The sequence below is a fragment of the Leptosomus discolor genome, chromosome 4 (genome assembly GCF_034619465.1).
Source record: "Leptosomus discolor isolate bLepDis1 chromosome 4, bLepDis1.hap2, whole genome shotgun sequence".
Taxonomy (NCBI): domain Eukaryota; kingdom Metazoa; phylum Chordata; class Aves; order Leptosomiformes; family Leptosomidae; genus Leptosomus; species Leptosomus discolor.
In genome coordinates, this window is record NC_141394.1 from 47,496,588 (window position 1) to 47,509,588 (window position 13,001).

A 13,001-nucleotide genomic window follows, 5' to 3' on the forward strand; every position below is an offset into this window, starting at 1 on the left:
TAGAGATAACCCACAAGATGGAGGAAGAGGCTGCTTGGCATGTTTTATTACTAGCTGTTAATACCACCAAAACCTCTCATCTTAGTACTCTGAAGACACCTGTTATAAATTTTGACCTAAACTATGTAAATTCAGTAAGAGTTACACCAGCGGTATTACAAATGCATTTGATTTTCTCTCTGATCATGTTCTGAATTTAACAGTGTCTAAATCCCATAGTCCATTTGTCCTATAAGCACCAAAGCTGTGAATCGTCTTGTAATTACTTTCTTCAGATTACTTTTATTGCTATTATTTTTAACCAAAACTTCTTGTATTTTACTTAAACTTTTTTGTTTACAAGTGTGGACTGCTTATAGACTTCTGCAGTGGAGCAAATAAACAAGGATACTTCAACCCTTCTAGTGCAGTGCACTGATACACAGATCCAGCCATGCCTGTGGAAGGGAAAAGTGATATGGAGAGAATTGGCCTCTTCAGTGAAATGGGTTATGTTACCATTGGAGATAAATATGTATCACATTATATGCGTAAGTATATTTAATTTTAATCACTTTTTTGTGATAGGGACCACATTTAGTATCCATCTATTCTCTAATGTATTATTTTTTTGTTAGAGGGAACTGCTTTTTCATACGTGTTCTTTGTCAGGTCTGTTTTATTAAGAGAAAGGGTTGATACGTTAGAATGAATGTATTGAAGAAAGGAGGAATCCAGTAAAACTGAAAAATATGGATGCACAAGAGTGATAAAATCTTGTAGTGTATACGTTGCTTTTAAATATTAATTATCTGCAAGTTACCACTATTTTCCTGCTTTTGTGAAAAACAATAGTGGGGTTTTTTGTGCTCTTTCAGCAGATTTTCTATGGTTGACAACTACATTGTCTTAACTTTTAAATCAGTGTCACAATTTTTTTTTCTGTTCTGATCTGACTCATGTGCGTGAGATCGCTCATCTTGTCTTTTTAAAGAATATTCTCCTTGTTGTTTCCTGGGAATACTCATTGAGAAATGTAATTTTTGTAATAGTAAGGTTACAGAGGTTCACCCTCAGTAGCTGCTTTGAAGTGATAATGCAAAATAATCCTGGCTTCTCAATACAGGCATTTCTGCTGTGTTGTGTCAGTGATGAACACGTCCGCCAGAACCCCAGCTACTTCTACCACACTGAGCTGCTGGGGATTCGAAACCCAACTGGAGGCACTTAAGCTATTCTATGTGGTCTGTAATCAGTGAGAGAGAAATATGCTCTACTGAAGTATTAACTTGTAGTATATAAATAGGCATCAGCTTTAGCTCTGAATTGCAGTCTGGAGTCTCCATTGCCTGTAAAGCAAGTGTGGGGGTTAGAAAACTAAAACTAGGTGCTGTGAATACCTTCTCATAGCATTGTCCTTCAGACACAACCGCTTACATGGATGATTTACAAGTTAAATACTCTTGTGCATTCTTTGAGACACCCAGATCCAGACCTTAGTTTTTTAATGTAGGCTAAGAGAAGCACTAACATCAAACAGTTATTTACAGTGCTTACTTTTTTAAAGGCCCTTGTAATGAAGCCGCGACCAAGAACAGACAGATGTTACCTGGGGGCACCAAAACATTGTCAGCTCTGCAGGCAGGTTATTTTGAGCCTCAGTTTGTGAGGATTTTCGATGGTGAAGCCTACTCAAACCCTGCTCAGCTAAGGAGACGCTATAGATTGGCAGAATCAAAGAAAAATTTGGACAAAGCTTTCCTTCCTAGTAATGGAGACAAATTGCCGTAAGTGTTGTGAAAACGTTTTAAATTGATCTTTTTTCTTTTCTCTACGCTAAAGATGATTTTCACAGATTTCTTGTATAACCTGTAATGAGAGTACAATATTGTTGTTTTATCCAATATAGTGTTAGTCAGTACTGAGCAAAAAATTTTGATCAGCAACAGGGGAAAGGCTGAACAAAGGTAGAAATCATGTCCTGATGCTTGCTCTTAACTACTATTTTTTGCTGCAAACAGTTTTCTTACCCTTTTGCTTTTTATTTTCAATGAAAATGAAGATGGATATGGGAAAAGGGTGTGGATAATTAACAAATGAATATTTCGTTGTAATTTAGGGGGAAATCTGTCAGAACTTGTCAGATATAGTATCTTCTCCTTCCAGTTTCTGAGCCTTCCGAAATAGAGATGGCATATATCTTGTATGAACAGTAGGAGAAGGGGCCATTATCCAGGTGCAACGTCTTTCTCTCAGCAAATCCATATCCATTATCTTTTTGCTAGAAAAAAATACCAATTATCCTTTAGGTTGATCAGAAGATGTTACAGAGCTGAGGAATATATGCAGAATATTAAAATAAATGTATCTTTGCTATTTGCACATTAACTGCATGACAAAATGACACCAATGCAATTGGTGTCATGTAGCTATTATTATTCACATCTAAAAAACAGAGCCTGGATACTCATTTATAACGATACAATCTTGGTTTGTTTTTGTTGCTGCAGTGAGACAGGAGGATTCAGGCTGTGTACAGGGCCTAGTTCTTACAGTCTCATAGTTATATTTAGTCATATCTTTCTGCAGCTTTCCTTTTGGAAAGTTTGGAGAATAACCTATTCTTTATTTTATATATAAGTTTTAGGATGCAAGGATTAGCTATGTTCTGTTGTATGTTACAGGGACATCTTAGCTTTTCATAGGAATGTAAGACATGGTGTGTCAGCTTTCTGTTGGATATGCCTATACTGTTTTTGATGGAACAGGCAATGTGTGAGACTCGTGTTCAAAACTTCCTTTCATCCACAACTTTACTTCATAGCAATCAAGTTATTTATAAGAATTTAACTGTTAGAAACACCTAGGCACTGATTTCAAATCCACGTCAGTCAATGAGGGTCCTGTTCACTTACTTTCTGGGTTCCAAGTCCAACAGTGGGAGTCTTGCTTACAACTAAGACCTGCTAATGCACTCTCTTCCATGTACTGCCTCTACAAATGCACTTGTTGGCTGTGAGTGCAACAGCTCATGCTGTTATTCTTGTTTTAAGATTTCAAATTCTTCTAGGCATGACCATTAGGATAGGTTCTTTATTGTCTTTATCCTCCCCTAAATCCGTACTGGCAAAGCAGTTCAGAGCAGAGGCAGGGAAAGTGGTCAGGTTGTCTTTAATGGAATTGCAAAGCACTTATGGAGAGCTGACTCCCATCGTAACTAGGGAACTAGCGCAGAGCTCTGTTGCTGTTCATTGAGTTGTTCTTGGCTGCCTGAATGATAAGCCGCTCTTGGGAATCGTTCCTTTACATTAGAGCTGCGGTCGTTGTTGGTTGCAAATGGAAAGGCTGCAAAGAGATGTCCCATTCCGAAGATGTGACTGAAGCCTGTCTGTTCTGTTATTTTGTTACTGGCATATAAAAAGCCAACATTTAAAGAATATGAAATAAAGCACTTCAGAGGTAGGAAACACTAAGATAAATGTTGTCTGTGCATTGTTGGTTTGCCCATTTTTTTCTATATATGATTTATGAAGTCCCTGAATAAAGAGAGGGTAATGAATGAAAGGCAGGTTATCATTCTGTGCAAACATAAGAAATGTTATCTTGGCATCCTAATCCTATCAGTATTAATTAATGGCCCTTTTAAGTAGCAAGTCATTGAGGCACTTTACCTTTTCCCCACAATAATTGCAGACAGTACAGGCAAAGCAGATTACCTCAGCTATTTGGAGTAGTTGACAGGTCTCATACAGTGGCCTCATTTGTTTTTTTCCATTCTGTTTTGGGGTATGGGGGCAGGTTGTTGGTTGTTTGGGGATTTTTTTTTTTTTTTTTTTGACTGCTGCAGCTTAGTGGACCAAATTGCCATTCAGCTATTTCATTAGTTTTCTCAGGTTTTTCTCCTTTAGCAGCTGCATGATCATGTACTTTGAAAGCATGTCATGCACTTGTCAGCAAATACTGATTTTCAAGTTGTTTTTTAAAAAACAGTCTTTGCGAATGTCTACATTTAGCCCATATCCAGGGCTAAACTATAACAGCCCAACAATCCCTCACCAGCCAGGGAGGGGAATGAGGAAAAGGAGAGCAGTCCCATCAGTAGAAGTGAAAACAGATTTAATGAAACACCACCAATACCAAAAAAGGTATACAAAGTTATACTCAGTCAAACTGGAAACAGCCAACAGGAAAGCAGTCCCTAGGAGTAGGGAGAAGCCAGAAGGGAAACAGAAGAACTCCCCCAGGAGCTCCCCTTTCTCAGCAAACCTTCCCCCTTTATAATGACCATGACATTATGGGATGGGCTACACCTGCAGCTAACTCAGGTCAGCTGCCCTGGCTGGCTCGAAACTGCTAACGGCCTGCCTAGCCTGGCTGGGCTGTGATTCTATCCCAGCTAAACCAGGACAGTGAATTTCTTCAGCTGTGTTGGCTGAGGTATTTCTTCTAAATGAGCTGTACCTCCTTTTACTTTCCTTCAGTGACAAGACAGAAAGTTAGTTAGTCTGAACATCTCCCAGGAAAAAAACTTGTCAGACAGGTACCCCACATCGCCTGCCACTCTGTTATCATACCAACGCTAACTTACTGTTCTCTGTGAACTTGTGGGATAGACTCTCCTCTTGTCATTAAGCATCAAGTCTGTTTATCCTATCCCTCTGTGTCTCCGTTTGTGAATCTGCTTCTACTAGTGTTGCTTCACCTTGGCGCATAATTAAAACAACCTCTACGAAGCATATTTATCTTATTAAGATGCCATAAAACTTAATCTCTGACACCATCTTGTTTCTTTTTTGTCCATAACACTGTGCATGGCATTGCTGTAGTAGCAGATTTATATTTAACTCTTGAGATGTATATACTGTTTGGGTTTTCTGCGTACAGTTGTTTTAGCACACTAGATATGGAAAGTCTGAAATAAGTGCAAAATGTTAATTAATGTTCATTTGCTATTTTTAGATGTGGACTTGGCAGCTATTATGGAACCATAGGAGGTTCATGTGCCTACTTCAGTCCACAACTGAGAGCCAAGGAAAGATACATTCCTCCTGGAAAGAACTTTTATACTAATCCAGGAAAGAAAGGAACTGGATATGGGTAACTTCACAATATTGCATCTTGCAGAGTATTTTATTAAATGGTTTTTGAGTTTTGAATACCTAAGTAATTAATTTTGTTTTTACAGTTATGCAAACCTTACCATAGGTAAACAATATCTGCATGAACCTGATGGGTATGAAGTAGAAAGAATAAATGCAAAGGTAAAAATATTTCTCTTCATTATGTGTTAGTGTTACAGTTATTTATTACAGTGTACATGAACTTTTTGATCCCTGTGGTGTTTCCTTTAGCTTGAAATCACTAATGTTTATTTACAACATGGAGGAAGGAAAACAAATTAATGACCACACTGTATAAAAAAGATTTAGGTATTGTTCATTTATTATTTTTGATTTGAGACATCTGGCAGCATCCCACATGAGTTCTACCATACAGAATTTGCCCTTAATTTTTTATTTGAGGACCATAAGCTACAATGCAATAATGACCAAACAATGCCAATAGCAAGAACAATGATACTTCTATGTTGTTGTCAGAATAACAGGACCTCATTATCCTAGATGCTAAATAAAAAAACCCTGTTCCTTTTTTTCCTGTAAGCAACCTTGTAAATTTGCTTGCACTGATTTTAGTTATCCTGTATATTTTCATCATATGTAGTGAAAAATGGCAGCAGGAGACATTTTTTGGTTTAGGGTAAGAACAAGATTGGAAGAAACAATTCAGCTATCTGCAGTGAAGACAAATGCAGAGTCAAAACTAAGCATTAATTGTAGAAAATGAGAAGAATGGAGAAAAAAGGGAGGTGGGATTGTTTCCACTGGATAGAAAAAAAGGAATTTGCTCTGAGACATTAGAATGCATTACCAGGTGATACTGTATTACTGATGGTACATTTTATGCTTTTATTTTAATTGTTCATACTGTTTTAACCTATTTTGTTTTAAAATAGAATCTAGGAAGAACAGTCAACATCTCCCATGGTACAAAGAACCAATTCCTAGGAAAGCTCATCTTAGTGAGGTGCTCAGAATCTGAGAAACATAGTGGCCAGAGTTCACAAGTGTGGGCAGCTAGGGTGCATGCAGGCAGACTTTTCAAGCATGTATGTGTGCATGTATGCTCAAGATACAGGTATACAATACTGTTAGACACATCTTAAATGCACAGTGCTTTTCCTGACATTTTCCTACCATGTTTTCATAGTGATTGTTGTGCTTCCTGGTCAGTGAATGTATGTTCTGTTATACATGATGGGTATATAAAATACCTCAATCAACAAACAAGAGCAAAGAAAGGTAGAGTGAACATTATCCAAGACTAAATTTAAACGATTTCCATTTTTCTCTTAGAATAACATACAATAAAAATCCTCAGGATTGTTTCTTTCAAAGTATTTGTTTTACAGAAAGCGCGAGAGAAACACAAACAGTTGGTTAAAGGAGGGCCTTTCAAGTTAAAGCTATATCCCCAGCAGTATTTTGACATGAATCCCTACTTTAGTGACAAACCTTTGCCGCCTGTGAAGAAACCACCTCCAGAGAAGCCAGTTGCACCACCTTTCAAACCAAGTTCTCCTGCTAAAAAGGTTAGTTTGTCTTATAGCTAATGGAGACAAAAGATAAATATTTGGATGTTTCCTGTTAAAAGCTTTGCTTACATAAGATAGAAATAAATGTTTGGTTTTGCTATTAATTTCTTATTTCTCTTACAAAAGATATTATTCCATTTACTTTAGTTTCAGTTCACAAAGCAATGAAATCTTGTTTGACTCAACAGCAACTGCTAACTGGTTTCAAGTAAACAGAAAAGTGTTTCTGTTTAAAATCTGCATAGTGCTATTAACATACAGTTAATTGACTGCATACACCACAAAAAGATACAAAGCAGAAGTTTACAATAAATGACAGTAAGACTATAGATTACTGTGGCAAAATGAAATGCTCTCCTATTCTCCGTCAGTCACTCATATAATTTTTTAACCGCTAATTACTCTCAGCCTATATAGACAAATTCCTAGAAATGTCATGGGAATGGAGAGCTGGAAGGAGCAGAAAAACTCAAGTTAGTTCCTCTGCTAAGGGAGAGGCTGCAGAATAAACTCAAGAGTGATCCGTTGCTTGTCCATCAGCAGGCACAAATTTGGAATCTGCTTTAGAATGTGCCAACTCTTCAGTAGTTAGAAGAAAAGGAGGAAAAGGATGGGAATAAATACATGTGGAAGATGTTAGAGGGTGTAAGAAATAAAGCCTGGAGTTAGTATGAAGGATGTAGAGGAACGTAGTTCATTAGTTTCAGTTGCTTAGTGTCATTATTTCTTAAAATCTAAATGGATATTTTTTCATTCCGTTAAGCATTCCATCTTGATATGTTTTTTTGAGATGAGATACTAAATTTATGCCATTTACCTTAGGCTAAACCTTAATTTCACTTTGAAATGGGTTTATGAGACATAAATACCTCTCTCTCAAGTGACTTTCAATACCTAATAGAGTAACACCCCTTAATCTGTCAATTTTCAGCTCTTCATTTTGGAGTTAGGTTGTCAGTCATTTAATACTGTGGTCTGCTAAGCACTATTTTCCTATTATTATGTCCTTTGCCCTTGACCTGACTGACGTTGATTCATCTGAGGAAGATGATGATAGCAAGGAAAATATAACTATTCAGAAACAGACAGCAAAAATGCTTAAAAGCAAAAAAAAATAATGGTGTTGGGTGTTTGGCCTCAGAGATGATGCAGCTGAGATCTTTCGGAATGGAAATCTGTTCAGAAAAGTGAGCTGCTAGAAAGTCAGCACCTCGTCTGGCTGACAGTGCTGATGATCCTGCTCCAGGCTCCCCATCCTTCACACCTGTATATTTAAATTATGTGTACTTCCCAAGCTACTGCACACTTTTCCTCTCTGCTGTATAAATTCTTATGGGAAAAATTGCTTTATTGTTGATTGAATTGTTTACTGTGGCACTTCTCAGGAATGCAGCCTCAGCAGCCTGTGGGGTTTACATGTACTAGGGGATTGCAAAAAGTTAATCAGGTGTCTGTGGTTTTTTAACTAAAATTTGCCACTCTCGTAGTACCAGTGGACATAAAGTTTCAGGAAAAGCCAATGCTGTATTCAACCTTACATGTCGAAAGCATTTTGATAACAATGCCCAAGCCCTGCTGTACGTAACAATCCCTACACCAGTACTGGGCATGGAGGTGTACTACTAAACTAATGATGACATAGGAATTCCTTTTTTTTTGCTGCAACATAGCTCATTTTAGTGAGTTATGTTTTTAATTTTTCTGTCACATTTTTAAGATTCTTTCCTCAAAATGCAGATTTACGAAAGAACATTTAAAACTAAGAATTCATCAAAATAATGACTGAAATTTTCCTTAAAGTTTCCATTGCAAATTTAAGGAATATTTTGATTTTGTTTTTTATATAATATGATGCAGTTTACTATTCAGCAGTCTTACTTACTTTTGCATGAAAAATATTTTAATTAACTCAATTATATTGGTGCTTCAAAAAAATTATTTTTTTTTCAGCCAGGGGGCATGAAAGGAGGCACATTTGATCCTTACCCAAGCCATTCTGCTGACCCTTATGTAATTAAAAAATCTAAGGCTGCCACAACTGATAAACTTGTTTTTCATCCTCCTCCTGGACCAAAAAGCAGGCCTGTTACAAGCATAATAACTTTAAATGTCACAAGGTAAGCTCCTTTAATTTGAATTCGTGTTTCATGTATGCTGTCTACCAAAAGTCATTAGCACAGCTGTTACTGTCTAAAATAATTGAGTAAATGAAGGAATGAATTATTAACAAAAAGAAATGTATAAGGAACTTGGTTTTCAAAATTTATTCCTACTCTCTTCTGTAAATTCAGATTACTTTACAAGGCTATACATATCACAGAGACCTTCAAAATCATGCTATACAGATGTCACCAAAAATTATTATTTTTTATTCTTCTCTGACTTGATAAATATAAAAAGACCGGGAATGTTCTCGTTGAAAACAAAATCTGCTTTCGTTTTCCCTTATGTTTATGCAATAAAATTGTCTCCCTCTGCTGGCAAACATAATATTAGGTAATCTAAGCCTGTGAAGCTTTTGAAACAGTGGCACTCAAATTGGATTCCTAACAACAAACATTTCACTGTGCACTGTTAGAAGAGATTTATAGTACACAGTGTATGTATAAGGGTGGATAAGCACATAATTCTTTACTTTTTTATCTTACTGAGCTGTAACCCTTGTATTTAAACAAATTTATTTTCTGGTTTTGGCTCTTGTAATTCAAACAGAAAATCAAGACTGTTCTTTAGAGTTATTTAGATAAATCACTTTCAAGTGCAGACTTCTAAGATTGCATGTAGAACAGTTAAGCATATTATTTTGCATAGTCCATAAGTAACACGAAATATTTTAGAAATATGTGATTAAAATTTGAAAAACTGTCTTAGAGGAATCTGTTTCACATTTGTGATTTGTCTGTTACATATACGTGAAGTCTAAGAAATACACCCGCCTTATTCACCCATTGCTTTTCTATTGACTTTATTTCACCACATATTGGCATTGGCATAATTAATTTTGAAGTTGCAGGGATAGTTTGAAGTTTTTGTTTACACTGACAAGGCAGAAACAGGAGCTACATATTGCTTCATGTTGATTTTCATTACTAATGGAAAGTAAGAACGAATTGAAAGTAACTTTTTGGTACATCAAAAAGTGTGGTAACTACCAACACTCATGTAAGAAAGTACAACCTTCCATGTGCGCGCTGGTGTTTTTAAATTAGTAAAAGAGAAAAAGAACGGTATATTGGTCTGAATAGCCTTCTTATCAGTGTTATTGTTTGCATTATTGTTTTATCAACAGAATAAAAATTCTTGTTCCCCAATGAAGTCGTTTTATTGGGAAAAAACCTTAACTGTATGTGAAGTAGGTTTCAAAATTGAAAGGGGGGGACTGACTGTGAAGTATGACTATGAGCTCACAGGTACAGTTATGATGGACTCATTAAAAATATTTGTAAAGAGAAAAATTTTACATACCCAACAGAAATTTCACAGAGTACTAAACTAAATTAAAACTAGTATTTAAAATTCTTCACTACTATTTCCCTCATAAGAATTTTAAAGAATGTATTTATTTTTGGTTCATTATTCCTAGGTTTAATATGAGAACTGTGAACTGAATTTATTCTAAGTGTGAAGCTCATAGCTCATAGATTTTAAGAAATGTGGTAAGACATTTTGCAAATAATCTTCTTCCCCACTGAATTACAGTTCTTTATGTTCTTCCAGTGGAAAGCTTGTCTTCTGATATTTGGACCGTAATCCTATAATTGGATTTGCTAGTGTAGATTTGTCTTCATTTAGTCAGTTGTTTTATCACCCAGTGCCCTACCCCCAATCCAAGGAGGGGAATTCGGAAAAGGAAGGGAGACCCATGGGTTGAAATGGAAACAGATTTAATAAAATAATAATAACCCCCTAATATTAATACTAATATAAAGTACACAAAGTTATACTCAGCTCATACAGTGGTCATGAGCTGCGCGCTCCCAGCAGCGGATGCTCGATGTCGAGCACTGGGAGCACCACAGCTCCAGCGAACACGCAACGGTCCCAAGAAACGGGAGAGCAGGCCTCGGGAGCAGAATGGCGGGCGAGACCCTCCAGGGATGGTGACCATTGAGGAGGAGGGCCGTCCCCAGCAAACCTCCCAGTTTATAGTGAGCGTGATGTTTATGGTACGGAATACTCCTGTTGGCCAGCTTGGGTCAGCTGCCCTGGCTTTCGCTCCTCCTGGCTTTGGCACCTGGCTGACTGGAAACTGCCGAAGGCCTTGATCAGTATGGAGACCTGCGTACCAGGCTGGCCATGAACAAAACCAGCTTTGTTCTTACCGAATTGGGTGCCTCAGTCTTCTCAAAAAATGCAGCTTTCCTGGATAGAAAATGGATTCTATGATTCTATCGCAGAAAAACCAGGACAAGATTCTTGCTCTCACACAGAGCTCTATTGAAATAAATTTGACCTCCTGAGGATTCAAATCATTAAATCTAATTACAGGACTGGGTGTACTGCAGTTTTTCATTTTTACGAAGACTCTTGTAATTTGTACAGTGATACTCTACAAAAATCTAATAAGTTTCTTTTAATTTACATTTCAGATCATTAAATGTAAAGAACTACAAGACTGCACAGCAGCCATCTTATTAAGTACAAAAGGTGAAATGAAGGGTATACTTTTTAGACACTGTAAACTGTTAACAAAGCAAATAAAAATGTGAAAAGTGGAATTCAAGTATACAGGGCAAGCCAATCTGTTTAATTATTGAGAATGCAATCTTTTGTTTCTAAATATAAAACTATAATAAATAATTTATTTATTAAGTCCAAGGTTGTATTTTTATATATTTTTCATCTTACTGCTTAACTGGGCTTCTGAAATGCACTTTTAGAAAAAATACTTTCTAATGAGTAATTTGGGTTGCAAATTGACTATATATTGCAGTGGAAGAAAGTGCATATATTTTAAAGTGAGTATCAGTGTATGTATTAACCAAGTTAGTCACGTGTGGCCCACAGTGAAGCTAAGGTCATTGTTTCCCTTTAGTAGAATTACAACTTGTACTTTATTTCAACTATAGTCTCGTGTAAGATCGGTCTTAAAGACATACAATTTTCAGTTTTGATGACCTTCTCAAAATGACCAATATTAAGCATTGTCCAAAACCAGACCGCAAGAGGCTGTTATGAAGTGAATCGTCTTTACCAGCATTATTCACCACTCTTCCTCCATTTCCTGACAACCATAGTAAGTACTGCCATATTCTCCAAGAGCACCTTAATTTCACTTTTGCATCCATGGAGGGTTCCTAACAAATCAGATGCATCTTTCAAACTAGCTTCTTCTCAGATGGAGCTGTGATCCTAAATATACACCTTACCTCCATCTCAATAATTTTTGTCGTGTTTTAATATCTGGTCCAGAAATTTGTTCATGTAAATCAAATGTAATTTATTATAAAAATAAAAAAAAATACTCAGCATTTATTTATCCGAAGTATTACATGAAGACAAAATTTCTTTATTAATTTTTATTAAAGATTTATCGTACCACTGTAGAATATTCATGAAATGGTATCCTTACTGCTGTTCACAGGATAATAGTTTTTTAAAGAAATTCCAGATGGATCTCACATTTCTTGGCATCAATGAAAATAAAAATAAAACCAAGAATTGTTTGTCAGGTCTTCCAGCATGCGTTGAAGCATAAAAGCGCTTACCTTGAGATCAACAGGGGCCAACAATGTTTTAAAATATTAATTTATACAAGAATTTTGATGGGTTTTCTATCCAAAGACCTGTAACAGAATTGCTTCTCTCTCTGTTCGTACCTTGTATTAGATAATGATACTGGTGCTGACTTTAGGTACCTTAGTGTCATCTTTGTGCAGAGTATCAGGAGCATTTGCCATGTTGTTCATTGGTGAAGCCTGCAGACACAGCATTCCTAGGGAGATTGAACTGTATTGTACTACCCCCTAACTGCTGTTCTGATGAGGTACAGCTGATGAAGACTGCTCTGAAGTTTTTCTTTGTCCTTTTGTTTCCTCTTTTTTGCAATTCTTCCTCTTCTATTTTCTTCTGTATTTCAATAATCTTTTCATTCACTAACAAGATGGAAATACTCAAAGCTGGTTAAAATGTATGGAGCTTAATTAAAAAAAAATAATCAATCCAGCTTGTTTCAGATGTTCATGTACATGGGCTAGCCTCGTGTGGTCATCATGGGAGCCAATAACATCTCCTGGTAAGTCCCCACTAGAAAAATGTGTGGCCCCACAGAGGTGACACCCAATTCTAGCTAGGGCCTCAGTATGCTGTTTTAATACAAATGGTAATTGTGTTCCTTGGCTGCTTGGCAGTACCTTTGACTGTGATGGTG

General features: G+C 36.6%; 1 protein-coding gene across 1 annotated transcript; it reads left to right on the top strand.

The window, feature by feature from the left end:
- Positions 1 to 426: 426 nt before the first annotated feature.
- CFAP96 (cilia and flagella associated protein 96) lies at positions 427 to 11,367 on the top strand. Its single transcript, XM_009961781.2, has 7 exons — positions 427 to 530; positions 1,547 to 1,766; positions 4,939 to 5,076; positions 5,165 to 5,240; positions 6,449 to 6,628; positions 8,582 to 8,748; positions 11,221 to 11,367. Exons 1-7 carry the CDS (start codon positions 434 to 436, stop codon positions 11,267 to 11,269), a joined length of 927 nt encoding a protein of 308 aa, XP_009960083.1. The 5' UTR covers positions 427 to 433; the 3' UTR covers positions 11,270 to 11,367.
- Positions 11,368 to 13,001: the final 1,634 nt, after the last annotated feature.

Bases quoted from the DNA above. Each gene is read 5' to 3' on its own strand.
- CFAP96 (XM_009961781.2), top strand. From the start codon at position 434: ATGCCTGTGGAAGGGAAAAGTGATATGGAGAGAATTGGCCTCTTCAGT. The intron at 5,077-5,164 runs GTAACTTCACAA...TTGTTTTTACAG, and splicing joins AAGAAAGGAACTGGATATGG to TTATGCAAACCTTACCATAG. The intron at 5,241-6,448 runs GTAAAAATATTT...TTTGTTTTACAG, and splicing joins TAGAAAGAATAAATGCAAAG to AAAGCGCGAGAGAAACACAA.